General features: G+C 33.6%; 7 protein-coding genes, 1 non-coding gene and 2 pseudogenes across 18 annotated transcripts; 7 read left to right on the top strand and 3 right to left on the bottom strand.

Annotated features, from left to right (window-relative positions):
- Positions 1 to 3: 3 nt before the first annotated feature.
- On the bottom strand, positions 4 to 1,141 carry LOC117204357 (annotated as a pseudogene).
- Positions 1,050 to 4,097, bottom strand: LOC117204356. Of its 4 annotated transcripts, XM_033441658.1 has the most exons (5): positions 3,853 to 4,097; positions 3,436 to 3,567; positions 3,341 to 3,371; positions 1,958 to 2,317; positions 1,050 to 1,761 (listed from the first exon to the last, which is right to left on the bottom strand). In XM_033441658.1, the coding sequence occupies exons 4-5, from the start codon at positions 2,188 to 2,190 to the stop codon at positions 1,503 to 1,505; spliced, it is 492 nt and encodes a 163-aa protein (XP_033297549.1). In that variant the 5' UTR covers positions 2,191 to 2,317; positions 3,341 to 3,371; positions 3,436 to 3,567; positions 3,853 to 4,097; the 3' UTR covers positions 1,050 to 1,502. The 4 variants fall into 4 exon arrangements, with proteins under 4 accessions (XP_033297549.1, XP_033297550.1, XP_033297547.1 ...); XM_033441659.1 differs by lacking the exon at positions 3,341 to 3,371; XM_033441656.1 differs by lacking the exon at positions 3,853 to 4,097 and having other exon boundaries at positions 3,341 to 3,577.
- Positions 2,493 to 6,401, top strand: LOC117204533. The gene is made up of 3 exons (XM_033442035.1): positions 2,493 to 2,576; positions 4,660 to 4,965; positions 5,502 to 6,401. Exons 1-3 carry the CDS (start codon positions 2,493 to 2,495, stop codon positions 6,399 to 6,401), a joined length of 1,290 nt encoding a protein of 429 aa, XP_033297926.1.
- Positions 3,163 to 11,896, top strand: LOC117204355 (annotated as a pseudogene).
- On the top strand, positions 6,426 to 9,843 carry LOC117204532. Its single transcript, XM_033442034.1, has 5 exons — positions 6,426 to 6,947; positions 7,021 to 7,200; positions 7,278 to 7,485; positions 7,663 to 9,755; positions 9,838 to 9,843. Exons 1-5 carry the CDS (start codon positions 6,426 to 6,428, stop codon positions 9,841 to 9,843), a joined length of 3,009 nt encoding a protein of 1,002 aa, XP_033297925.1.
- Positions 11,897 to 13,825: 1,929 nt separating the features above from the next.
- LOC117204429 (THUMP domain-containing protein 1 homolog) lies at positions 13,826 to 15,452 on the top strand. 2 transcript variants are annotated; one of them, XM_033441824.1, is made up of 5 exons: positions 13,826 to 13,912; positions 14,175 to 14,434; positions 14,506 to 14,667; positions 14,729 to 14,973; positions 15,050 to 15,452. In XM_033441824.1, exons 2-5 carry the CDS (start codon positions 14,237 to 14,239, stop codon positions 15,402 to 15,404), a joined length of 960 nt encoding a protein of 319 aa, XP_033297715.1. In that variant the 5' UTR covers positions 13,826 to 13,912; positions 14,175 to 14,236; the 3' UTR covers positions 15,405 to 15,452. The 2 variants fall into 2 exon arrangements, with proteins under 2 accessions (XP_033297715.1, XP_033297714.1); XM_033441823.1 differs by having other exon boundaries at positions 13,872 to 14,026.
- Positions 15,453 to 15,793: 341 nt separating this feature from the next.
- On the top strand, positions 15,794 to 15,865 carry Trnaq-cug. Its single transcript has one exon. It is a non-coding gene; the product is annotated as a tRNA-Gln (tRNA).
- A 332-nt stretch (positions 15,866 to 16,197) lies between these two features.
- On the top strand, positions 16,198 to 17,239 carry LOC117204432 (prefoldin subunit 4). The gene is made up of 4 exons (XM_033441832.1): positions 16,198 to 16,415; positions 16,478 to 16,582; positions 16,677 to 16,793; positions 16,903 to 17,239. The coding sequence occupies exons 1-4, from the start codon at positions 16,377 to 16,379 to the stop codon at positions 17,053 to 17,055; spliced, it is 414 nt and encodes a 137-aa protein (XP_033297723.1). The 5' UTR covers positions 16,198 to 16,376; the 3' UTR covers positions 17,056 to 17,239.
- A 700-nt stretch (positions 17,240 to 17,939) lies between these two features.
- LOC117204423 (SET and MYND domain-containing protein 4-like) lies at positions 17,940 to 21,004 on the top strand. 5 transcript variants are annotated; one of them, XR_004487090.1, is made up of 7 exons: positions 17,983 to 18,065; positions 18,215 to 18,417; positions 18,491 to 19,148; positions 19,205 to 19,491; positions 19,647 to 19,930; positions 20,011 to 20,715; positions 20,789 to 21,004. XR_004487090.1 is itself a non-coding variant. In XM_033441800.1 (7 exons), the coding sequence occupies exons 2-7, from the start codon at positions 18,231 to 18,233 to the stop codon at positions 20,794 to 20,796; spliced, it is 1,902 nt and encodes a 633-aa protein (XP_033297691.1). In that variant the 5' UTR covers positions 17,983 to 18,065; positions 18,215 to 18,230; the 3' UTR covers positions 20,797 to 21,004. The 5 variants fall into 5 exon arrangements, 4 of the variants coding, with proteins under 4 accessions (XP_033297690.1, XP_033297691.1, XP_033297688.1 ...); XM_033441800.1 differs by having other exon boundaries at positions 20,011 to 20,488; XM_033441799.1 differs by lacking the exon at positions 17,983 to 18,065 and adding an exon at positions 17,940 to 17,958 and having other exon boundaries at positions 20,011 to 21,004.
- LOC117204422 (uncharacterized protein DDB_G0292186) lies at positions 19,400 to 25,279 on the bottom strand. 3 transcript variants are annotated; one of them, XR_004487089.1, is made up of 7 exons: positions 24,734 to 25,279; positions 23,786 to 24,581; positions 23,628 to 23,711; positions 23,359 to 23,558; positions 22,863 to 23,288; positions 19,607 to 19,815; positions 19,400 to 19,518 (listed from the first exon to the last, which is right to left on the bottom strand). XR_004487089.1 is itself a non-coding variant. In XM_033441796.1 (6 exons), exons 1-6 carry the CDS (start codon positions 24,966 to 24,968, stop codon positions 21,837 to 21,839), a joined length of 1,941 nt encoding a protein of 646 aa, XP_033297687.1. In that variant the 5' UTR covers positions 24,969 to 25,279; the 3' UTR covers positions 20,749 to 21,836. The 3 variants fall into 3 exon arrangements, 2 of the variants coding, with proteins under 2 accessions (XP_033297687.1, XP_033297686.1); XM_033441796.1 differs by lacking the exons at positions 19,400 to 19,518; positions 19,607 to 19,815 and adding an exon at positions 20,749 to 22,036; XM_033441795.1 differs by lacking the exons at positions 19,400 to 19,518; positions 19,607 to 19,815 and adding an exon at positions 20,757 to 22,039.
- Positions 25,280 to 25,371: the final 92 nt, after the last annotated feature.

Genomic DNA, 25,371 nt, shown 5'->3' with positions numbered 1-25,371 from the left:
TTTTACGGATCTTATCTTTGAAAAGTTTGCACGTAAAATCTCTCGTGAAAAATATTAACAGAGCTTACAATTTCGGGAAAATCGACTAAACGGTTTAATCAAAAGGAATAGCGCTGCTATTTCCGCTAGTTTTGTAACTGCGTTTCGCTTTCTGCAGAAGAACTCTTAAAAAAAGAATTTTCGTAAACTAGCCCATCGCTACGTCGAATTTCTCGAGCTGATAACGCATCTTTACTGACTATCGAGGATATTTCAGAATCTTTTTTAAAAGCCCCGTCGTTTGATTTCCTCAATGTATCCTAATACATAATTATTTTCAGTTCTCAAACTGTTTATTGAATATTTTCTATCTAATGTTCGCTTCTTCAAATATTTCAACCTGTAACGTTTCGATAGAACCACGTAACAAAATTTCTTGTTCATCTTTTCGTCTTTTTAAAGTCAAGTATTTTTTACAAATACTTTCCACGGATTCGTTCCGTTCAACGAGTCTATCGCCAAGTGTTAATAATTTTTGTTGAAGACTACTGATCTAGAATCGATCAATTTTAACGATAAAATTAACATAAATATGTTAAAACGTACAAAACTATGTACCTCCTGCGTTTTTTCTTTAAGAAGCAAATTTCGGGAATTAAGTTCTCGTTTTAATTGCTCGTTGCGCGTTAATAAAGCATCGTACCTTGTAAATATTTTAACATCAATTTTTTTAAACGTTTATTAATTTGTGTTATAATGTAAATAATAAATAACGTTACTTTTGATGCCAAGATCTTTGTACTTCCTTTTTCAAAGAATCTGGCAACGTAATATCGCTTCCAAGACGAATGTCAGTAACACTCTGTCGAAATAAATCTACAAACATAATGTCAATAACGTTATTGTTCCTCACGGCTTAAACATTCCCACATACTGAGCATATTTTTATTGCGTTTATTTGCTTTTCTGAGATCGTCCATCATTATTTTGCTTTTTGCTTTTAAATTTGAGTATCGTAGCCATCGCTCCGCTTCTAAGCTCCGGGTAATCATGAGACTTTCCTCCAAAGATTTTATGGTACTGCGTATATTATTTATTTTTACAATCATTGTTTGCACACGAGAATCTTCCTTATGTTCTTGATACATTTCATAATTAACATATCTAACAACTATCAATTAATTGAATACCGACATGAATGAAGAAGCATTTGAATGTTGCTACATTTGCTGTTATATTCGGGATAACATTTAAACTATCAAAAATATAAATCATCGAGTTTTCATTTTTGCTTTTTTTTTTTATTAAATTACATAATTTAAATAATCACAGTATAACATTCAATGAGTAAAAGTATACAGAAAATATACGACATTCGTCATCACATATAGAGATTGTTACGTGAAACATGTTTCACGTGCTAACTTTTACACATTTAAAGAAAATGGAGAATAACTTCCTGCATCTATACGAATGAAGTTTTAAAGGCACAAAGATACAAAAAAAAAAGATATGTTTATTAATTATTTAATTATCGGACACGGTTCCGATGCATATTGTTTGAAACTTTCATGAACGTTTCTCAAATGATCGCGACACCGATCTCTGGTATCTGCTAATATGCTGAGTAAAGAAGTCCTCGAATCGCTATTTAACGTTTCATTGAAACGTTCTAGAAGTGCCATGTCTATCTGCGGTACACCGTCCAAATCTTCAGCCATTTCTTTCACTTGCATAACCCTCTTGATTAACGACTCCAGTGTTGTTCCCTTTTTCGAGTATCTGGAAATTCATTATTTACTTGTCAGTTAACTGTTTTACCGACTGGTAAAAGCGTTTCTCTTCCAAACCTAACATTTCAAAAATGGCTACCGCTTAAAAGATAATTTTCTCAAGAAAATGGTTTAAAAGACAGTCTTCAAAAGTAATATGTATTTCTTAAAACTCAATTACTATTATTTTTGGGAAGAAAACTTACGAAAAGTTTGTCTCTTCTGTGATAATCTGCATACATGTTTCGTACAATGCCAAACACTCAAGGTTGTCCCTGAGACCACGTTGTTCCAAAAATTTTTTAAAAATCTCCCTTCCACGTGGATGAGTCAGAGTTTTATGTATATTATCTGTAATCTGATCTAATTCATCGATACTTAGTCCAGAAGTACATTTTCCGATGCAGCCGATGGTTTGTCTTGGTAAAGAGGTCTGCATACTTCATTCCTCCAGTGAATGTACACTTGCTTTTCGTTACAAGTGACTAAACTCGATATAACTCATCTATATGTGATTCTACGTAATTCAAACTCATGTTATCTAACTCATATGCGATAGGTCGTACCTAATGGTATAGAGAAAAATCTATGTTATAAATCTTATAAATAATTAAATTCAGAGTATAATCTTAACATTCAAAAGACAGAAATTTATTACGAAAGATATTATCTGAAAAGAATAAATTAACAAAGAGAGATATAAGACTTAACGAAATGTAACAAAAGAAAAGATTTTGCTTAATGAATGTGTCGGGTAAACGTCTTCACAATAACACAGAAATAAGAAATTACAAAATCACCGAGGACATTATTACAGTAACAAACGTGAGTATGTGTGTTGTTATCTAAACCGACAAACCGACGTCACACAAAACTATCGCAGATTAATAAAAAGTTCCCAGTGACGGGAAAGAAAACGATAAACAATAGACTATACCTATAACTTAGTATTTTATTAAGCTGGATTTATGAAAGCAAATAATACGCTAACTATGACGAAGTACAATAGTTGAATTAATATCTTTAAAAATAATCGGCTAATGTAGCAAAATAATTGGTAAATATTTAATCGTGAAATTTGAGCATGTCATTTTGTGATTCATAAATAAAGTTGCTTCAAAAATTTCTACGCTATTAATTTACCATTAAACTACAAATTTTTGAACATTTGTCAATTTACTATGAATATTTATCGTCTGTATTACTATTAATTATCAGTTCAATTCTCGCTTTACAAAGAAGCACATGACATTTCAGTTATACATACATGTACACAAACATAATCGAAGAGCGGTATTGCTCTCTCGCTTCGCTTAGGAGAACTCAAACAGAACAGTATTGATCGCAATTTTAAAGAAACCGGATTCACAGTGGCTGATTGTCTTAATCGCAAGGGTTGCTTCCAAGGAATGAAACAACGTTACAGTTGATGTTCATAACCTTTCATAACCAAATTGCTCAATTCTTTGTCGTAACACTTATTCATTCACTTATTTGTTTACACAAGTTTACTCCAAAACTTATAACAATATTAATACTTCTCCCTTAAAAGTAGAGTTAACACATAGTTATTAACAAAACTACATTACCTAAGTTAATTGAGGTCTGAATGTTGGAACACTCAAAATATTTGCGAATAAATATTTGTAATTATATACAGATTCGTAACATTAACAGTACGTACTACGTAGGTAGATATTATTTCTGAACGAGACGAGAATTTACCCCACGATGCTATTCTCGTGACGCCACGCCACAGACTGACGTGTGATTTGCCTGATGCCGAAAATACACTTGTCAAAGTTAAATATATCTGCTAACAGTAAAAATATACATACAATGTATTGAAGATATTACATAGTAATAATGTTATTTCTAATCACAAATCTCGCAAAAATTTTTATCAGATATTTCCTATATTTATATATATATATATATATTTTTTTAAGAAAAGTAATATTTAATATTAAAATAAAATTACTTTTATATCTAAATGTAAGTGCTACACTTTTCTAATGTATGTCAATATAATTAAAGTATATTACAATTTATAAAAGGTTCCGACGTTGCTCTGATGTCTAACTAAATTCGTTCTACATACCAGATATGGTCTTTGTTATTCAAAGCACTGTCTCTGAAACAACTCGTTATTCTGAATGCAGAACACATATACTTGACGACATTACTCGGCAGCAAATACTTGAAATGCGTTACGTAAAAATTGAGTTGAAATAATTTTTTATTATAGTGTTTAAATTAATCTATATCTTTTTATATGAAAAAGAGGGGCATAGTGGTAGGAGAAAGGAAGGTATGGTCATTGCCATACGCAGACGATATTATGCTACAGGCGGTGTTACGCCATGCGGCTTGCCATAGATCATATTCTTAACCGTCGGTCGCGGCACTACAATGTCGCGGGCGGATCGTCGCGGCTGCCCGACAAACAAACATTGTAGTGGCAAGCGCATAGTTTATTAAGCAGGGCGACCTCCAGAAACTTCGATTCGTGGCCGTTATTTTATCCGGCGTAAAAGAATGTGGCGTGATCCGAACGTAGTGGGGGTCGCCTTCCAGAAAAAACGGAAAAAATCGAAAGGCGGGCAGAACGTTTCGAGAAGCCAAACTGTCAATACATATCTTATATCGCGCATTACGTAGTTACATTTCTTTTGTTGTTCCATTTATATCCTTCTAATTAATAAGTTGTTGAAATAAACGTTAATTTATTAGTGTTAACACAGTGCTATATTCATTAAACCACCTCTGTTGTCCTAAACGAAACAGGGGAACGACTATTTCGCGGCGTCGATTAACATAATCGTAGCGAGAATTTACAACTCTCGTTGACGTGCTATCTCGCGATCACGTCTTTCCGCGAACGGTCGTAACATTTTGGTCCTTCGAGCCGGATCACGTGCCAGTGAAGAGTGCACTTACCAGTGACCACACAGTGCCACGTGACTTTATCAAAACCAGCAGCGGGAGCGGGAGCAACCACTACAGCGAAACCAGTGACGTCAGGCGCGTCACCTTCGAAGAAGCACATCCCATTGGCAAGGGAACGCAACCACGCAGCCTTCCGCCGCAGCTGGACAGTCATCAACGCAACGAATTTCACAACTTAACAATACAACCGAACGAGTGGCCGTCGGGAAGGAACAAGGCGTTCCTCACCAAACATACACGCGACCTCACGCCGCACGACAGTAAGGTAAGCTCGTTCCTTATTTCGACCATCTCCTATCCTCGGCAACGATGACGAGCGAAGACCAACTCATCTCCCTGCGTCGGAGACGAGGCTATTGTGGCGGCCGATTCACATACTTATCGACCCGACTGGATGAGTACGAGCAATCCGGGAGTCAGCAAAACTCCTTATTAACGAATTACGAGAAACAACTGACCGAAGTTGCGAGTCAATTCGAAGCGATCCAACTCGAATTAGAAGTATTGGACGAGGAGGAACAAGTGCGCGGCTTCGAAATAAGGGATCAGTACGTCGCGGTAGATACAAGGCTACAAAATCTTCTGAGGAACGCGCAAACAGCTTCGCCGTCGACATCCATAAACCCTCCAACCTGTGCATCATCCGCAAGTTTAAATCCGATATCCATTAAATTACCAGATCTTCGGCTCCCTACTTTTGACGGAAGCTTAGAAAAATGGAACACTTTTTATGACACCTTTTCCTCCACAATCGATAAAAATCCTAGTCTCACTGACATACAGAAATTCCATTACCTGCAGTCCGCCCTGCAAGGAGAAGCAGCCGATTGTTTAAACGCGTTACCCCTTAGCAATGTAAATTACAGTCAGGCTATAGCCGTTCTCAAGGAGAGTTTCGAATGTCCACGATACACAGCTTTCAGTCACTGCATGGCAATAATTGATTATCCAAAGATAACCAAGGAATCTCCAACGGAATTAAGGCGCTTAGTCCACACATTCAAACAACACATATATGCATTGAACAAATTAGGAGACTCCTACCCCGATACCAGTGCTGTGCTCACCAGCCTCATCCTCTCTAAAATACCACTGAGTATCCAAAAGCAATGGGAAATGACGCTGCCCAATAACGAGGTGCCTCCGTACATTCACTTACTAAACTTCCTAGAGAGATTAGCACGAAGCTCCAGACCGATCACCACGGTCAGACAAACAAGAGAATCACCGGAACAAACTACTCCGGTCCGTCAACGCGCATCACGAGGGCATGCACTTACGGCGACACAGGTTAATCCAACATGCCCCACCTGTCAAGGACCACACCCCATTTGGAAATGTGACACCTTCAAAACCAAATCCCTTCGCGAACGTATTCGGGAGGTCAAAAGAGCATCACTATGCGTCAACTGCCTCGGGAAAGGGCACACAACGCGGCATTGTTTCGCAGGATCATGTCGCGTATGCGGAGAACGACATCATACAATGCTGCACAGGACAAAACGCCATTCAGGGTCTCGTTCCAGCACGTCCAGCCCGAAATCTTCCCCATCAAATAGCCGATCCACAACACCTTCTTTGCCACCCTACGTATCACCCACTCGTTGCAAAAGGCACACAACAGACCACAGATCGGAAACACCACGAACAGCCGCGTCTCCAAGTCCACCGCCCATTGACAAACGAACACACAACCAATGACGCCGACGATCGACGACTCCGTTGATGACCGAACATATCAGACCAATAGCATCCGAATTACGGTTCAATGATCTAGTCCTCACAGCGCAGATTAACATTTTGAATGATAAACATCAACCAATCCTTTGTCGAGCGTTGCTCGACACCGGATCCAGTATGAATTTCATTACCGAGGAATTAGCAAAATCGCTAAAGATAAGGCAAAACAAATGTTCGGTCCCAATCGGAGCTCTAGATACCTTGACAACGACTTCTAAGCGACACATCACGGCCACGATCACTTCCACTGACGGTACATACACGCGGACATTAACGTTCCTTATCATTCCAACCATATCAACCTCAATTCCCAGCGAACCCATCGATCGTTCGACACTTGAGATACCAAAAAATCTCAAATTGGCCGATCCACGATTTCATTTACCAGCTCCGATAGATGTACTACTAAGCTCAGGTTCAACACTCGCGTCGATGTGTGTGGGACAAGTCAACCTCACGCAGCCAGACGAGCCTGGACTGCGTCTGCAAAAGACGCGATTCGGATGGGTAATCGGGGGGAGCCCAACTTCCCAAACCGCGACAAACATATTTCACACATCCACGACGACTTTACAAGCAGATCTCGCGCGGTTTTGGGAAATCGATGAAGGACCCTCAATTAAACATATCTCAGAGGCAGATCGACGATGCGAAGAACACTTCCAAATCCACACCCGACGCACCAGCGAAGGACGATACATCGTCGCTCTACCTTTCAACGATCAGCTTCAGTCACTCGGATCCTCTAAAACGCTGGCGAGTAAACGACTCGCCTCACTCAATCGCCGATTCCAGCACGACAAACGCTTCGAATCAGAATATCGAACGGTAATACAGGAATACCTGGCATTGGGACACATGACGAAGGTCAATGACAACCACTCCGACGATAACGGATACTATTTACCCCATCATGGCGTGACCAAAGCATCGAGTCAAACCACCAAACTCCGTGTAGTTTTCGACGGATCGGCACCAAGCACTACCGGAACCTCCTTAAACGATACACTTCACACAGGACCCAAGTTACAGGAAGATCTATTTTGTATATTAATTAGATTCCGCGCTCATCAATACGTACTCACTGGCGACATCGAGAAGATGTATCGGCAATTCCTCGTACGACCAGAGGATCGGAAATATCAAAGGATATTATGGCGCAGCGCGAGTGGAGAAACAGAAACGTATGAGCTTAACACTGTAACGTTCGGTTTATCCGCAGCCCCGTATCTAGCTATTCGGTGCCTCAAGCAACTGGCAGAGGACGAAGGACATCGATTTCCACGTGCAGCACAGGTACTGCAGCGGGATTTCTACGTCGACGACGCTCTCACCGGAGCTGAAACGAAGGACGAAGCCCTCACGCTCAGAACAGAACTCACCAAGTTACTTCAGCTGGCCGGCTTAAACATACGAAAATGGGCGTCAAACGATAATGACTTGTTACACGGACTTTCCTTAGAAGAAACAAATCACCAACATTTTTTGGGCGACTCGCAAACCTTGAAGACGCTGGGGGTGTTTTGGAATTCATTCGACGATTCTATTCTTTACTCGGTCGAAGTCAAACCCACGCCCTCGCGAGTCACGAAACGAATCATCAGCTCGGAGATTGCAAAAATTTACGATCCGCTCGGTCTGCTCGCACCGGTGATTGTTCGGGCCAAGATGCTACTTCAACGAATATGGTCGTCGAAAATCGATTGGGATGAATCACTTCCGATCGAGTTACATACAGAGTGGGAAAGGTACTATGCCCAATTACCCTTATTAAACAACGTCAGGTTCCCACGCAAAGCAATAATCGAGTCCGCTATGGAAATTGAACTGCATGGTTTCTGCGATGCCAGCGAAAAGGCTTACGGAGCCTGTGTTTATCTCCGAACCCTTACCATCAACGGCCGTGCTTGGACCCAACTTTTAACCGCAAAATCGAAAGTCGCCCCACTCAAGTGCCAGACCATTCCTCGGCTCGAGCTGAGCGGAGCACTCCTTCTTACGTCCCTGATGTCAACAGTACAACAAGCCCTATCACAAAAAATTACTCGAACTATCTATTGGACCGATTCCACTATCGTCCTCCATTGGCTCAATACATCACCTCACACCCTTAAAACATTCGTCGCTAACAGAGTCTCCGAAATTCAAACAAAAACCAGCATCCGCGATTGGCGCCACGTTCCTACCGACGACAATCCCGCGGACTTAATATCACGCGGCCAAACACCCGAAGAGTTCCTGCGCCCAACCATCTGGCAGCACGGTCCTGCATGGCTCTACCAGTCGGAAGGCTATTGGCCGACATGGGCTCTAACACCGCAAATTGAAGTACCGGAGCAGAAAGGGGCGATTTGTCTGTCCGCAAACCCCGCCGATTACAGTTTGTTGGAAAGGTATTCATCCTGGCCCAAGTTGATACGAATCATAGCTCGTTGCCTCCGTTGGAGACAGGAAAGGAACCGAGCGGCACCCCTAACCGTTACCGAGTTACGCATAACGCACAATAAACTGATAAAATTGTTGCAAAACATCCATTTCTCCGAGGAAATTCGTACACTCCAAAAAGATCGGAACGCGGCGATAAAGGGTAAGCTCACGCGACTCAATCCGTTCATAGACAAGGAAGGAATATTGCGAGTCGGGGGTCGACTCAGTCATTCGTCGATGACCTTCGCCCAGAAACATCCCATAGTATTACCCAAGTCATCCGTTACAACACGCATCATAGAACACGAGCACAAGATCCACATGCATTCCGGAACGCAGGCTACGTTATACGCAGTAAGACAAAGATACTGGCCCGTCGACGGTCGAAGTCAAGTATGGCGGGCGATCAAAGGCTGCGTCCGCTGCTGCCGCGCTCAACCACCGCCGGTAGAATACGTGATGGGTAATCTGCCGGAGGCGCGAGTAACGGAATCTCGCCCATTCACAAACGTCGGCGTCGATTACTGCGGGCCGTTCCACATCAAGGAAAAACGAGATCGTAACCGTCGTCAGATAAAGGTATACGTAGCCATTTTCGTATGCCTAGCAATTAAAGCGGTACACATCGAGCTCGTTGACGATCTCACTAGCGAAGCCTTCATCGCCGCTCTTCGCAGATTTATCGCTCGACGAGGGTATTGCTCCACCATCCATTCTGATAACGGCACCAACTTCAGAGGAGCAAGCAACGAATTACGAGAGCTTCACGATCTATTACAATCGGACGATCACAAGGAAAAAGTAACCGCATTTTTAGCCGACAAACAAATCGAATGGCGCTTCATTCCCCCTCATTCACCGCATTTCGGTGGGCTATGGGAAGCAGCGGTGAAGTCATTCAAACGCCACCTCAGGCGTGTAGCCGGCAACGAGTTACTCACCTCTGAACAATTGAACACTCTCATCATAGAAATAGAAGCAGTCCTCAATTCCCGCCCGCTAACTCCTATCTCCACCGATCCAAATGATCTCCTAGTCCTCACTCCCGGACATTTTCTCATTGGCGATTCACTAATGTGCTTACGTGATCGAGATTTCAGAGACATTCCATCGAACCGACTCTCCAGATGGCAGCATATCCAACAGCTTAAACAGCATTTTTGGAACCGCTGGCATAAGGAGTATTTGAACGAGTTAACCAACCGAAATAAGTGGAGCAAGGGTGGACACGGCATCCAAAAGGGCACAATCGTCATCCTCAGAGAGGACAACGTACCCTCCATGCATTGGCCTCTGGGCCGAGTTATCAAGGTTCATCCAGGCGCCGATGGTGTCATCCGGACAGCTACAGTTCAGACGGCAAAGAGCGTTTTGGATCGGGCCGTCAAAAGGCTTGTCCCACTGCCAATTCAACCCGATCTCGAGAAACCCGAACAACTAGCCACCGAGACGAACTAAGATAGGAACTTCAACCACATCTCGCTAATTTGATCGGTACCCTCTCAACGGGGGGAGAATGTTACGCCATGCGGCTTGCCATAGATCATATTCTTAACCGTCGGTCGCGGCACTACAATGTCGCGGGCGGATCGTCGCGGCTGCCCGACAAACAAACATTGTAGTGGCAAGCGCATAGTTTATTAAGCAGGGCGACCTCCAGAAACTTCGATTCGTGGCCGTTATTTTATCCGGCGTAAAAGAATGTGGCGTGATCCGAACGTAGTGGGGGTCGCCTTCCAGAAAAAACGGAAAAAATCGAAAGGCGGGCAGAACGTTTCGAGAAGCCAAACTGTCAATACATATCTTATATCGCGCATTACGTAGTTACATTTCTTTTGTTGTTCCATTTATATCCTTCTAATTAATAAGTTGTTGAAATAAACGTTAATTTATTAGTGTTAACACAGTGCTATATTCATTAAACCACCTCTGTTGTCCTAAACGAAACAGGGGAACGACTATTTCGCGGCGTCGATTAACATAATCGTAGCGAGAATTTACAACTCTCGTTGACGTGCTATCTCGCGATCACGTCTTTCCGCGAACGGTCGTAACAGGCGGATAGAGAGGAGGAGCTAAAGGAAATGCTAAAGAGATTCGAAAATTTTTTAAAAGAAACCGAATTGGAACAGAGCACGGAAAAGACTAAGATAATAGTTTTTGAAAAAAGAGAGAACAAGAGGAGACAAAGAAAATGGAAATGGGGAGAGCGAGAATTAGAAGAAGTGGACGACATAAGATACCTAGGATACATAGTACAGAAAAACGGCAGTGATGAGAAACACATACAAAACAGGAAAAAGAGAGAAACAATAGTAATGGAGAAAACATGGAGCGTGGGAGAAAGAATTTTCAAACAAGACTACAAGAGGAGAATGAAAATGTTTGGAGCAGAGGTATGGGGATGAAACATGGAAGAAAGGCTGGATAGAATACAAAGAAGATATGTGAAATGGATCTTAGGTTTAGATATGACAACACCGAATTACATATTGATAGAAGAATGCAAGCTAACAGAAATCAAAGAAAAAGCATTAAGAAGAGCAAAAAAGTATGAAGGGAAAGCCATAGAGTCAAAAAATAATAATGATAATAACATATAATGATAAAATAATAATAATATGGTTAAATATGTATTGGTATCACTTATCTTTATGTACTGTGAAATCGTAATTGTTTATTTGCTTATGTGTTACAATTCAAAATTGCCGCGAAAAAATACGCGGGAAAATACAACAGATTCCACAGCACAGGAATGTATAGCAAAGATTAAATTAAAAAATATCAATATATAATAATTACAATATTGCTAATTATTATATACTTGTAATTGTAAATTTCCTGAATTGATGAATTTCCTGATCCTGATGAAGAATTTAATTTAGTTCACGAACAAGTATATAAAAGTTTTAAAAGAAATTGGAGGCAATATGAATTATAACCTCGTTGCGATGAACTCGTATATTTATATAAATGATTCAACAATTTATTTACCAAAAATAAAAAATTTTGTTTAGTAGTTGAATGTATTAATAAATGAAATACTATCTTGTTATGTAATATTTTTGTTTATTAATGTAATCAGAAGAAGTTATTTAAAATCATAAAATTAATAAATGAATGTGATTACGAGTTTAGATTACTTTTAGAACTTGAAAAGAATAAAAAAGTAAAGTCTCAATAAACTGAGAATTTACAAGAAAAACAGAAAGAAAAAAATAAATAAAATACTTGGACATTATATATATATATAAAGAATTAAATACTTCCTATGTATATGTATATTATACTTATATGTATACTATATGTATATTCCCAACAACACTGCTAGGAAAAATATTGAATGCAATGACAATTTTGATACAGATATTACAAAAAAAAGGAATTGTACTGAATTAAATATTTATTTTCATGTAGATTAAAACATTCATATGTATGATAAATTATTATATTTAAATTATAGCTGATACCCAAGAACCAAAAGATAAGAAACCATAATGAAATAAATCTGATGAAATCATCATGATAGTAGATGTTAAAAGAAAATATGCTAAATTTTATACTTAAAGGTAGTAAAAGATACATATTATTTGCTTCATAATTTTATTTAGCAGCAGAGACTCAATATCATTGAGAGTTTACTCTTGGGATCTTATAGCTCTGATTAGACCACATGATGCACAATGTATTTATATGAAAGTAAAAAATAATGAACAGAATAAAATAAAAACAAATACACATTCAGTTTATTGTCAATACTACATAGCCAACTTAAACTAAGACTGAAAGTGGTAAAATTATAAGTGACTTAAAAACACATATTATCTCTTGTTTCAACATATACTACGATAACTTTAAGGATATGAATAATGTATAAGTAATGTGTAATATAAGATTTTCAAATCTTTTTGTAGATAATATGGAATGTGTGCCAATTGTGAAACTCCCTGCCTTTTTATTACAAAATTTGCTAGAAATAATGAACGAAGTTGATAAACATGGATCTATATCTTACATAGAGCTACTTTCAGATGAAAGTTTAAATAGATACTTATATTGGAATAAAATTTTGGGATAAAATAGTATTTGATCGAAATTATGTTAATAACAAAAAAAAATTAAATTTTACATTCAGAAATAGAAAGTTTATGGGAGAAAAAGCTTTTCAGGAAGTAAATAGTAAAAGTTTATAAAACCTTATTTATAAAACCTTAATAAAATACCATAAAATGTCAACAAGATCTATTCAAAATAAAAATAAAAATATTACAAATCATAATGTTACAACCAATTCAATAACATTAAATCTTATTGTCGAAACATGCAATGATGCAGTTAGCAAAGCTAATGTTACAGAACAATCCAAAAATCTGCAAATGTAAATAAAAGAAACAGTAATAACTTTCTTTTATATTATTTAATTCTTCTTTAATATAAATATTATAAAAACAATGAAAATTATAGAGATATAAGAATTTCTTTGAAAGAATTATTACAATCAATATAAACACAAAAGATCATAAAGACTCAATTAATTCACATCAAATAAAGAATCGATCAATTCATTTTTTTTTAACTTTTTAACAAAAAATTGTTTATGATATAAACCCAAAGAAGATTTTTGTAATACAGTTCGCCGAAATGTTAAAATGAAACACCTTTAAATTGTAATATATTCTATTATTGTTGTTATGTTATTGTTATATTATTGTTATATAATTTTGGTGTTAAGGTGCCGAAATTTATAACTCACCTAAGTAACTATATAGTAATATATTTCACACATTTTAGCATAATACATATTTTTATGTTTTTTTTATATACTTTTTATATATTTTTACTTATTTCTACAATTGTACATATTATTAATACCTATATAGAAAAATAAAAAATTGTAATATATAACTGATGCTATTGTAAATTTATTTTACCATTATATTTATACATACTATATATAAATTACATAGAAATTAGTGTTGGAAAATGATTGAAAATGACATATAGGTACAGTAAGAGGGCTCTTAGATCGAATGATATACGAATAAGTTGGTTATGTTTATATGTAATTACAAACATACGAATAAACTAAATCATTTAAAAAGTATAATTAGTTTCATATTTTGAATAATTAATGTAAAAATATTTTATTACATAAAAGCGTAAGTATTTAATATACATAGAATCTAATACTAAAAATATTACATTTAATTTATTAGATTTGCACAGCTCTCCACAATAAATATTAGTAAATAGTACCACATGCTTGTTTTTATTATCTATTATACAAAATAAAAATATATTTTTCAGGAAATCTTTTCATCTTCTAAATAAATAAAATAAAATCCATAATACAGGAGTTTCTAACAAAGATGTACGTCCAAAAGCGAAAAGAGAGTAACTTTCATAATCATAATTATAACCAAAAAAGACGTAAACAATTTAATTTGGAACCAGGTATAAAAGGTTTCTTATGCACATGCAATTTTTTTGAAAAAGAATGTGTACGCGATGCTTATAAATTACTTAATGAATTTGCTGATGAAATTTATGGACCAGTTACCACAAAGGTACAGTGAAATTCAGCAATAATATAAACACATGTAGTAATATAAGAGTGTCAAACTTTTTTAAATTCAAGGACTTCGATAATGATAATTCCAAAGAAAAATCCGAGAAAGATGATTCTGTGAATGAGACAAAGAATATTGATAACGAAGATGATATTTCAGTTGCATTAAACAAACAAATTAATGAATTAAAAGCAGAATATTCAAAGACAATAAATGCCAGAAGATTCCAGGTGAATTTATCAGATATATTTGTCTTCGAAAGACTTTAGATATTTATAATTTTTTTATTAGGTAGTTGATACTGGTGTGAAGAATGTAATTTTTATAAAAAGTACTTTGACAAATCCATTAGAATTAGTTACTAAAATTATTAGTGAATTGGATAACACAAAACAGCAACGCACAAGATTTTTATTAAGATTACTTCCAATTGAAGTTATCTGTAAAGCAAATATGAATGACATTAAATCTAAAGCAGATGTAATGCTTGAAAAATATTTTGCACAGGAACCAAAAACATTTAGTATTGTATTCAAGTAGGTCTTTTAATCTACAAATTGTTTATAATTTTATTGAACTTTTAATATAAATATCAATCTAATTTTATTATAGACGCCATAGTAACAATAATATACACAGAGATGAAGTAGTCAAAGACTTAGCAGAAATAATAAACAAAAAGAATCCTGGAAATAAAACAGATTTGAAAAACCCAGAACTTGCTATAATTGTTGAAATGATACGTGGTTTTTGTCTTATGTCTATTGCTCCAAATTACTATAAATTTAAAAAATATAATTTACTAGAAATATGTAACACCAAAGAACCCACAAATACCATAAAACAGAAGGAAGAAAATGCTTCCATCGAGGAAAAGAAAATGACAAACCCTGATAAAAGAAATATAACAGAAGACAAACATTTAACAACAGAAATAATTCATGACAACGCAGAATCAAAAAATTAAATACGTAAATAATGTTAATACTACTTTATAAATCTATTATTATCTTATTCCTACTAATAAAAAGAAAGTGCTACATTGTATGTATTAGTGATATTTTATATTGTTTGTAAAATGTAAGTAATTTTTTGTAAAAGTTATAAGTTTATGTCTTATATAAATCAAAAAATAATACATAATATATATTTATAAATACATATATGTAATATGTAATATCGATATAAATAAATGCATTGAATAGTAAGTTTTCATTTTTCATGATTAAATGTACATGTACATATGCAAATGTGCACAGCGAAAATTACTATAAAGAAAAAAACATTTTTAAATTTAAGTTAAAAAATTATTCTACATAACTATATGAATAGTTTATAACAAAAGAAATTTTATAAGGTCCCATGGTGTAATGGTTAGCACTCTGGACTCTGAATCCAGCGATCCGAGTTCAAATCTCGGTGGGACCTTTGTATTTCCTTTTTTTGTCATGAATGTATATTTACATATTTTTATACATTAAACAATAATGTACTCGTCCTACTTACCTTTTTCATTCATTAATAAATTGTATGTTACATAAAATTAATAACAGAAAATATAAAAATGGCAAATTAGATTTAATGCAAAAGAACATTTGAAGATTTATTAACAAAATAATGCATGTAATTAAATTAGTCATATTTATTATTATTGATTTCTGTAATCTTAATAGTTAATTTTGTATGCAGTTAAGAAAAAATAGTTTAATTTGTTAAAAGATGTATGTATCTATGTTACTTAGCTAGATAAATTGCACAGGCGCCTTTAGGAATAATGCACTTATTGATGCATTTCCAACAACCATTAGTCGCTTTTGAAGATATTAGCTTCATAAAATAATGTTGTGAGTCGTGACTACTAGACATTCTTGTTTCAAAATTGTTATTTAGATTGCCATTAGACGGCGAATTAAACAGTTATAGCATACGAGTAACAAATATGTCAGCACGAAAAAACGTTCAAGCTGGATTCCAACCGGTACCTAAGAATCACTTACATTTTATTTTACAAACATAAATCTAACCTATTTTGCGTTATAGGACTCTGATGTTTATATTACGTACGAAGATCAACAAAAAATTAATAAATTTGCAAGGCAGAATGCTAAAATGGATGACTTAAAGGAAGAATTAAAAGTTAAACAGGTATTAACTAATCTAGTGCTAGTCCTTACCTCATACCTCTTGTAACCTTATTTGGACATGTATAATTTTATATATACTGTACTGTCTTTTATAGAATGAATTAAAGAACTTAGAAGATGCTTGTGATGAAATAGTTCTTTTGGATGAAGATGCAAAAATTCCATATTACATTGGTGAAGTTTTTATTTATGAAGACTTAGAAAAAACACAGGTACATAATTCTCAATAGCGCACTTAGTGTTCTTGAAGACAAGTATTGCTATTATTTTCATACAAAATGATAAAATATTTAATATTCTTCCTGTTGTTCATGATTTTAGAATTACTTAGATGAGATTAAAGAAAAGAAGAAAAAGGAAATCTTTAATTTGGAAAGTAAATGTGTCGATTTGAAGAATATTATAACCGAGTTAAAAACACAACTATATGCAAAATTTGGTAGCCGTATAAATTTAGAAGCAGAGGAGGATTAATCTAGTCAAATATCCATATAATTTTTTTATAATGTGAAATAAACTTTTTATACTATTATGGTCTCATGTCTTCTAATGAATATAATATATATTATGTTATAAATTTATGCATTTTTCATGTCATACATGTTGATTAATTGTTGTTATGTGATAAGCTCCTAATAAATTAATCATAATTCTTTCATGTAATATTTCTTAAAGTTGTTTTTACCTTTCTGATGATATTAAATTCATTGCCATAGTGTCCAAATATTATATTTTATTAGATATATTAAACATTAACTATTGTTTATATAAATATTAGTTTATATAAATAAACTATAATCATGTATATCTCATGTATATATATATATATATGTATATCTAATTAAAGACTGTATTTAAACTTCAACGCTCTAGCAGCTTCATATCTGGATTGATGCCAAATTGTTCTCATTATAAAATGCTCATGCAATATGACTGAAAAAAAAAACGATTTCTAACACCTATATTGTTTAAATAACTGTAAACTTTAGATTTTTTGCGTTTTTTCTTGTTAATATGTAATATTTTAATTATGTTAAACGTAACTATTTTTGCAAATTGTACTTAATAAATGTAAATGTAACGACATTAACTTAAAAGATACCAGCCAAGGATGATGAAATAAAAAAATTGAAATGTATATTACAAAATATATAACATGTTAGCTTACTTAAAAAATTCAGTTGTTTCAAATTTTTAAATTCCTTTTACAGATAAAAATGAAGAGAATATTTAAATATTCTATGTATGAAATATAAAGGTTTAGGCATCTTTATAACTTTTATATAAGTAATCTCTAATCTGTCTAATTTAACAAATGATTTAAAACTTGGTTACATAGTCATGCAGTTTCTGCTTCCCTCTATCAACTCACTTGAGGTAATTTTAGTTTCACCTCTCAGTTTTGCTTCAACCAGTACATAGTTAACACTACAGTCCATTCAGTACCTTTTTATCTAGTGTACAAGTAATATATGAACAATCAGGTTTCTCTTTATTCTTCTTTTTTATGAAACACATGATATACATTTACATAAAAAATTTATATAATAAATTTATTTTTTATCTATGTATAATTTTAATTAATTTGTAAAATACTTATATGTGTTATAATATATATTTTTTATGTAACAAGATTTTTCCAGAGCAATATGGATATAGCAAAGGAATTAGTATTAAATTTGAAACAAACTAATGTATCACATGCAGGGTATGGTTTACAAAAAGAATGTGAATCTCTTATTGGTCATATTTTACAAAACATGGTAAAGTCTCAATTTCCAGAATTAATTCCTGAAGTAAAAAATGAGGAAGATTCTATCCACTATAGAGAAGAAGGTAGTAAATATTATCAATGTATTATAAATAAATATAAGTAATTTGTTTAGTTATTATACTTGAAAAATCTTAGGAAACCAACATTTTGTAATGGGTGATGATAATGAAGCTATAAAATATTATACAATGAGTTTAGCATATGCAAATGATAATAAACTTATGTCATATGCTTATGCCAATCGGTCTGCTGCTTTATATAGAAAACAAATGTTCAAAGAATGTTTGATAGATATTGATGCTGCTTTAAGTCTTGGATATCCAGAAGAAAAAAGAAAAAATCTGAAAGAAAGGGGAGCCAAGGCTATCGAAGAAATTAAAAAAAGATTACAACTTACAAAGGATGATCATATTGATATAGAAACACTTAAGAATATGTGTTTATCAGAAAAAATAAATGAGGAACCTGGAGGTGTAAGATATAGAAATGGAAAGGTTAAACTTTCAGAAGATATAAGTAAAAATTTTAGCATCAATGAAAAGAAAGATTTAATCAATGATTCTAATGGAATGTCCAAAGATAATGATAAGGAAAAACAGCTAAGATACTTAGCTGATGAAGGTCCTTTAAAGTTAGTTTATGGTCCAAGTAAAGAGGCTCCTGCTGCTAGTGATGGTATCAGCATTTCTTTTTCTGAAAAATATGGACGTCACTTAGTAGCTACAAAAGAATTTAAGCCAGGAGATGTAGTTACTATTGAAAATCCATATGCTTATGTTATTTATACACAAAGGTAAATCTATTTATATTAATATATCTACTATAATATATAACTTATATAAGTTACAGGTATTATACACATTGTCATCACTGTTTATCAAGAAGCTATAATTTAATTCCTTGCTCACACTGCCCTGTGGCTCAATACTGTTCAGAAAAGTGTAGAAAATTAGCTTGGGAAATGGCTCATCAAATAGAATGTCCAATTATGGCATTAGTAGGAAACTTACTTAATGTTGATAAAGATAAGATACGAATGCTTACCAAAATTATTAGATTTCTCATTGTAATAACATCAAAGGGCAAGAAATTTGATGAACTGCGAGTGGACATGGAACTAGCTGAATCTAATCCAGGTAAAGAAGAACATTCATATTTTATAGCTAAAATAAAATAATGTGAGACAAAACTTCAGTTATAAGACAATAAAATAATTGTAAGAGAGAAAACAAGAATTCAACCATAACATACTGTTCATTTCTAGATTTTATGAAATATTTTTCTTTTGTAGATAACAGATCTGCAGGATTTACAGATGAAGGCATATTAGACAGTACCAGCGCACGATCTGCTTTGAGTCTCGCTACCAATATGACAACGCGACCACTTATTGGAATCAGTGCTTTTGCTTGCATCTCAGCTCTTGCAGCTATCCTCCTAGCCACTCAGACTAATTTCTTCTGCAATAAATATGAAGTGAACCAATTAAAAGATATTAGCAATTATCCAAAGATCATATTCTCTGGAAGCCTTATGTTTCGCGCTTGTGTTATAATGTCTTCAAATTGTTTTTCAGTAATTTATTTAGAAGATAATATATATATATATGGAAATTATTTTAAAGCACTTTTATATTATAATTAATTTATTTTTAGGTGCAACAAGAACCAGGAATTAAAACAGGTTCAGGATTATATGTAACACATAGTTTATACAACCATTCTTGCGCACCAAATACATTTCGTCATTTTGAAGAGCTAACAATGATTACTCGTGCTCTAAGACCAATATATCCTGGAGATCAAATATTCACAAATTATGGTGCTGCATATGCATATATGACAAAATCTGAAAGAAGAAAAAAAATAATACAAGACTATTTCTTTGAATGCGATTGTATCGCGTGTGCATTTGACTGGCCAATGTACGATGAAATTTTGCAAAAACACATTGGTTCTATTAAAAAAAATAAAGAGCTTGTAGAAAGATTAAAACCTTATAAGCAAAGATTGGTAAAAAATATGTATGATATTGATGCAGTAAAGTCAGTCCTTGATATATTATATAAGAACGTATCCCAGCCGTGTGAAGAAATCGTACACGCGGAACAATACCTGAAGAGTTATTACTTAGGTAAATTTAAGTAAATAGACAGTGAACTTGCTTATACTGGTTTATATTTGTAGCTTCACTTACTTGTGAGTTCTTAACTCCATGCTTTATATCCTGCGAACCACCTTTATTTAAATACTTCACTTTGTACACTCATTTCTTGCTTATATATCTAATAAGGCTGCTTGTAAATCCATGGCTTAAACTGCTTTATAATAATTACTTATTAATTGCTTGGTGCTGCAAGGGTATGTAAAAATGTAATGTATTAGACACTTAAAACTGGAACTCAATTTCATAAATATATTTTCTTGTTTTTAGACCCATAAGAGAGGCATCAACAGCATACTACATTATTAATGAAAGACATGAAATATTCCTAAAAACATTTTATTGAAGTTATACATGATATTTATCTAGTTCCTAAGAAAATGTGCTTCTTATACACAATACATTTGTCTAAATATTCAAACTAATAGAAATGTGTGTAATAACATAAATATGAAGGAAAAAATATAACAGAGATAATGAAATTGATGAATGAGTAAAAATTAAACAATCTTCATCACAATATCTGTATTTCTAATAACGCAATAGAAAAATTGATATATTGTGTATCTTACATAATCCATTATAAAAATCAAATGCTTTATGTTCACATATAAAGAATACTTTACATTATTAAAAACTGTAGAAGTAATAGAAATAATCATGGCAATTCATTAAAATTACAATGTAATAAATTCTATATATTAAGTTAAGGATAATAAATTGTCTAGTTAAATTGTTGATTACTACTTCAGTACATTACATATTGAAATAGTCTATATCATAAGAAACTATTTAATTATCAATAAAATATAATATTTGATTATATCTTAAACCTGTTAATATATTCAAAGTGTATTCAAAGCCTAGTTGTATAGTAATAGAAAAGATAATTACTACGAGAGAAAATAAAATTAAATTTCTTTAATATTTAGTTTCTCCGTCATTTACTCCATGTGAAGTATGGTAAACTAAAATATTTTTTTTCTAAAAGTAGAAAGACTGAACCATTATACAAACAAGTATTTGTAAACTATGCAGATAACATCTATAGAATTTACAAAGCATTATGAATTCTATATTTAAAATATACTTTTTTTAATACATATAAAAGCATGCTAACATTTTTTCAGAGGCAAATATCACAATTATCCTGAATGTAATCCTGTTAGTATTCTAATTTTTTATCAAATGCTGTCATAAAACTTCCGTGTTATTAAAACAAGTGTGACTATTCATCAGAAAGAGTATGAATGTCAGAAAAATAAAGGAGATCCAAACCCCCAATTATTTATTATATGATAAATAAAATTGAAATAAATTAAAATCGGCCGATATTCGAAAAAGCAGCAAACAGAGGTGTTGAAGTTGTAGCTGGTTGCTGATCGCCAATGCTTTTGAGTAAATTGCCTTGCAACAGACTGTCAAGTGCCTTTTGAACTGTCGGATCGTTTAGCAGAGGTGACGGTGAGACTCCCGTAGTAGTAGTAGTAGTTGTGGATGCTGTTGACGCAGTTGATGCTGCTGGCATAATATGATGTACTCATGAAGTTAGCAGTTGTAATACCAGCAATATATATATTCGAAGTTCGTTCGCTTTGATCACTGGATTGTATGGTAAGCGGCACAGTAGCACTACACGCACGAAGAACTTGATCAGAAACCCAAAGCGTACGAAGTTCGTTTGTGTTTTTTGATCACTCGTGCTCAATATTTATATTAAAATTTTACCTGAAATTATTTGTCTAAAAATTTCTTAGACAAACTTTACGTTTCTTTGTCAACATTGAATAGTTTTCAAACGCCATTATTAAGAATTTATATACACGATTTAAATTTTAAACGTTTTCTTTGGATATGTTCATGAAAGATACACAAACAAATCCAGAAAAGAAAATAAGAAATAGGTGATCTAAAATCCGTAAGATACACCCATAACGACCTTTTTAAAAATGCAAAAAGTTGCAATAGGTCTGTTTCTTCAGGTTAAAAACGCGATATGGTTTCTATTTATAATACTGCTGTTTTTATGTAACGAATAAATCGGTAGCAGTATTTTTGTAACAAATAGAAGTACATATTGCAGTAAAACACAATATTATTGCACTTATAGTATGCGTATCTTTTCAATACCTTACCAAAGGAATTTTTGTTAATAAATTAATTACTTCAGAAAATCACTGGAATGAAAATTGATAACTAACTTTATAAACTTAAAATCCATTATACTTTTAAAATGTATGTTCTGCTAATGAGTAATGTTATAATAATAGAAATTTGATATAAAATAATAAGATAGTATTTACATTTTGTTTAAGCTTAAATAGTAAAATTATAAAAATTTTACCTGTTCCCCAAGTAGCTGGCGGAACGGGCACTGGTGTTGTGGTAGGCGCTGGTACTGGACTAGGTGTTGGTGCAGATGAAGTTGTTTTATTACTGTTTAGGATATTAAGTATCCTAGATTGTAATTCTGCTTGTTTCGGGTCACTGACTGTTATCGTCGTCGTAGCTGGTAAATCTTTTACATCTCCCAATTCAACTTGTACTTGTTCTTCACGTTTAATTTCGAGATATTTTATAACACGATCATACTGCAATACTGTTAACTGATGATTATCAGCCAGCATGTTTAAAAGAACCTGAATAGCATCAGGATGCCGTTCGTTTGCAAAAGGTGTATTCAATGGAACCGATCGTCCACCAGCTTTGTAATTAACAAAATCTCGTGATATTAGATTAATAGCATCTTCAACAAGCATATTTCTATGTTCTGTACAGAAAAATAAGATTTTATTAACACAATGAGTTAGACATTTTAATAAAATTATTAAGAAACCTACCCTGGGGTAAACCATGAAGAATGTTTAAAGTTAGGGAATGATGTTCTTGATTTATTGGTGTAACTACGACTGCATATAAACATCCCCGACTGGCAATATTTCCTAAAACTCTGCTTAGAAGTACATCCTCATTTGGAAATAACAAATCAACTGTTAAGCCAATTTTTTTCAACCTCATTTCGATACTTTCTGCATATTCCCTATTTATAAAAAGTAATTACAAAATCATTCAACAATTATAAAGCAAACTAAATTATTTTTATACTTACGTTAATGCTTTGTTAACAACAATAATTTCACAGTCATTTTTCTCAGTTGTTGCATTTGAGTATTCATTTGATGTACTTGTACTACTGTTAAACAAAACTATTGATATTAATAAACAATTATTGTACAAGAAGGAAACATAAAAATATTCTTAACTTACTTAAAACTTATATTCATATCTCTAGGAGCTGAATTTTTAAAATCTTCATAACGGTTATTACTATCATTGAATGAATCTCTGCCAAAATTGTTCCCTCTTAATCTATCTCCTTGTTTATGTTCCCAATCTCTACCACCTTTATCATCTAAACGATTACCTCTATTAATAGGACTGCGATCTCTAAAGTTATTTCCGCCTGAATTATCTCTATTTTTATTTCGATTTTTTCCACCTCTACTACCTCTTGGTCGACCACTCCCACCGCTATTCATGCCACCTGCACCACCACTTTGATTCTGATTATTTGCATTTCGGTTTTGGTTTCCACCAGGCCTATTTTGGTTTCCACCTAACCCAAATTGATTACTACCTCTGTTTTGATTAAATTGATCATTACCACTTCTGTTCTGATTATTTGGATTAAAATTACTGTTCCCTTTATTTTGCATTATATTGTTAAATTGATCACTTCCATTGTTTCTATTTTGATTTCCAAATTGGTCATTTATATTATCTCTATTCTGATTTCCATCCCCAAATGGATCATTTCCACCACTTCGAATTTGCATATTATTTACTTTCTGATTATCGCTTAATTGTGAATCACAACCAAAATTTTGGTTAGCATTGAAATTTGAATTTCCTCCATAATTCTGATTTCCACTATTAAAAGGATCATTTCCAGCATTAAAATGATTACTGGCAGAATTAAATTGATTATTAGGTCCTCCTAATTGTTTTCCTCCACCTCCACCACCTCCACCGGATTGATTATCCTTTTTCGCTGGTCTAACATCTATTTAAAGAAATATTTAATAAAATATGTTAATATATATTATTATAAGAATAGCAACAAAAAAATAAGTGGACAATTGCATTATTAAATACAAAAATAAAATAATAGGAATAATAGGAAACAAACAAAATAGGAATCATTCGTGAAAATACCTATTCTTCTGCCTTTGAACATTGCTCCATCTTCATTTTGAATAGCTTTTTGAGCAGATTGTTCTTCTTCAAATTGAACAAAGCCAAAACCTCGGTTTATCGAAGAACCAACAACTGTCCCATATTTTGAAAAATGTTCTTCCAACTCAACTTTAGTCATATCATCAGTTTGTAGATGACCCACAAATATACGACTACTTACAGTAGCAGGATCTTTTAATAATCGTATATTCATTTTGGAATGGTGTACTTATAACAAATAATTCTCAAAAGAAAATAATTATTAGAATAGTAATACCAATTCCACTTAAATAACAAAGACTAAGGTTATGTTCGAATGCTGACGTTTACTTCTTCATATACTTCATTTAGATATATTTTAATCAACGTGACGATAACAAAATCACGTAAGAGTAACAAGATTTTATTCACTTCTTGTTTTGTCCCTAATTGTTATAGGACAGTAATATCGACGAAATATTGTCAGTTTGAAAACAGAAATTTCAATCAACAATTGAAACTTGAAGGGATCGCATATGATGGTATGCGCATACATCATAGATTTATTCATTAAGTACGTTCTGTTTTCGTACTTACTACACCTTCTCCAACGTTTTCAATTGTTAAACGCTGGCTAC

This window comes from Bombus bifarius, unplaced genomic scaffold (genome assembly GCF_011952205.1).
Source record: "Bombus bifarius isolate JDL3187 unplaced genomic scaffold, Bbif_JDL3187 scf7180000007978, whole genome shotgun sequence".
NCBI lineage: Eukaryota > Metazoa > Arthropoda > Insecta > Hymenoptera > Apidae > Bombus > Bombus bifarius.
The sequence above is the reverse complement of the archived record's forward strand: the minus strand, read 5'-3'. Positions and strand labels throughout refer to the sequence as shown.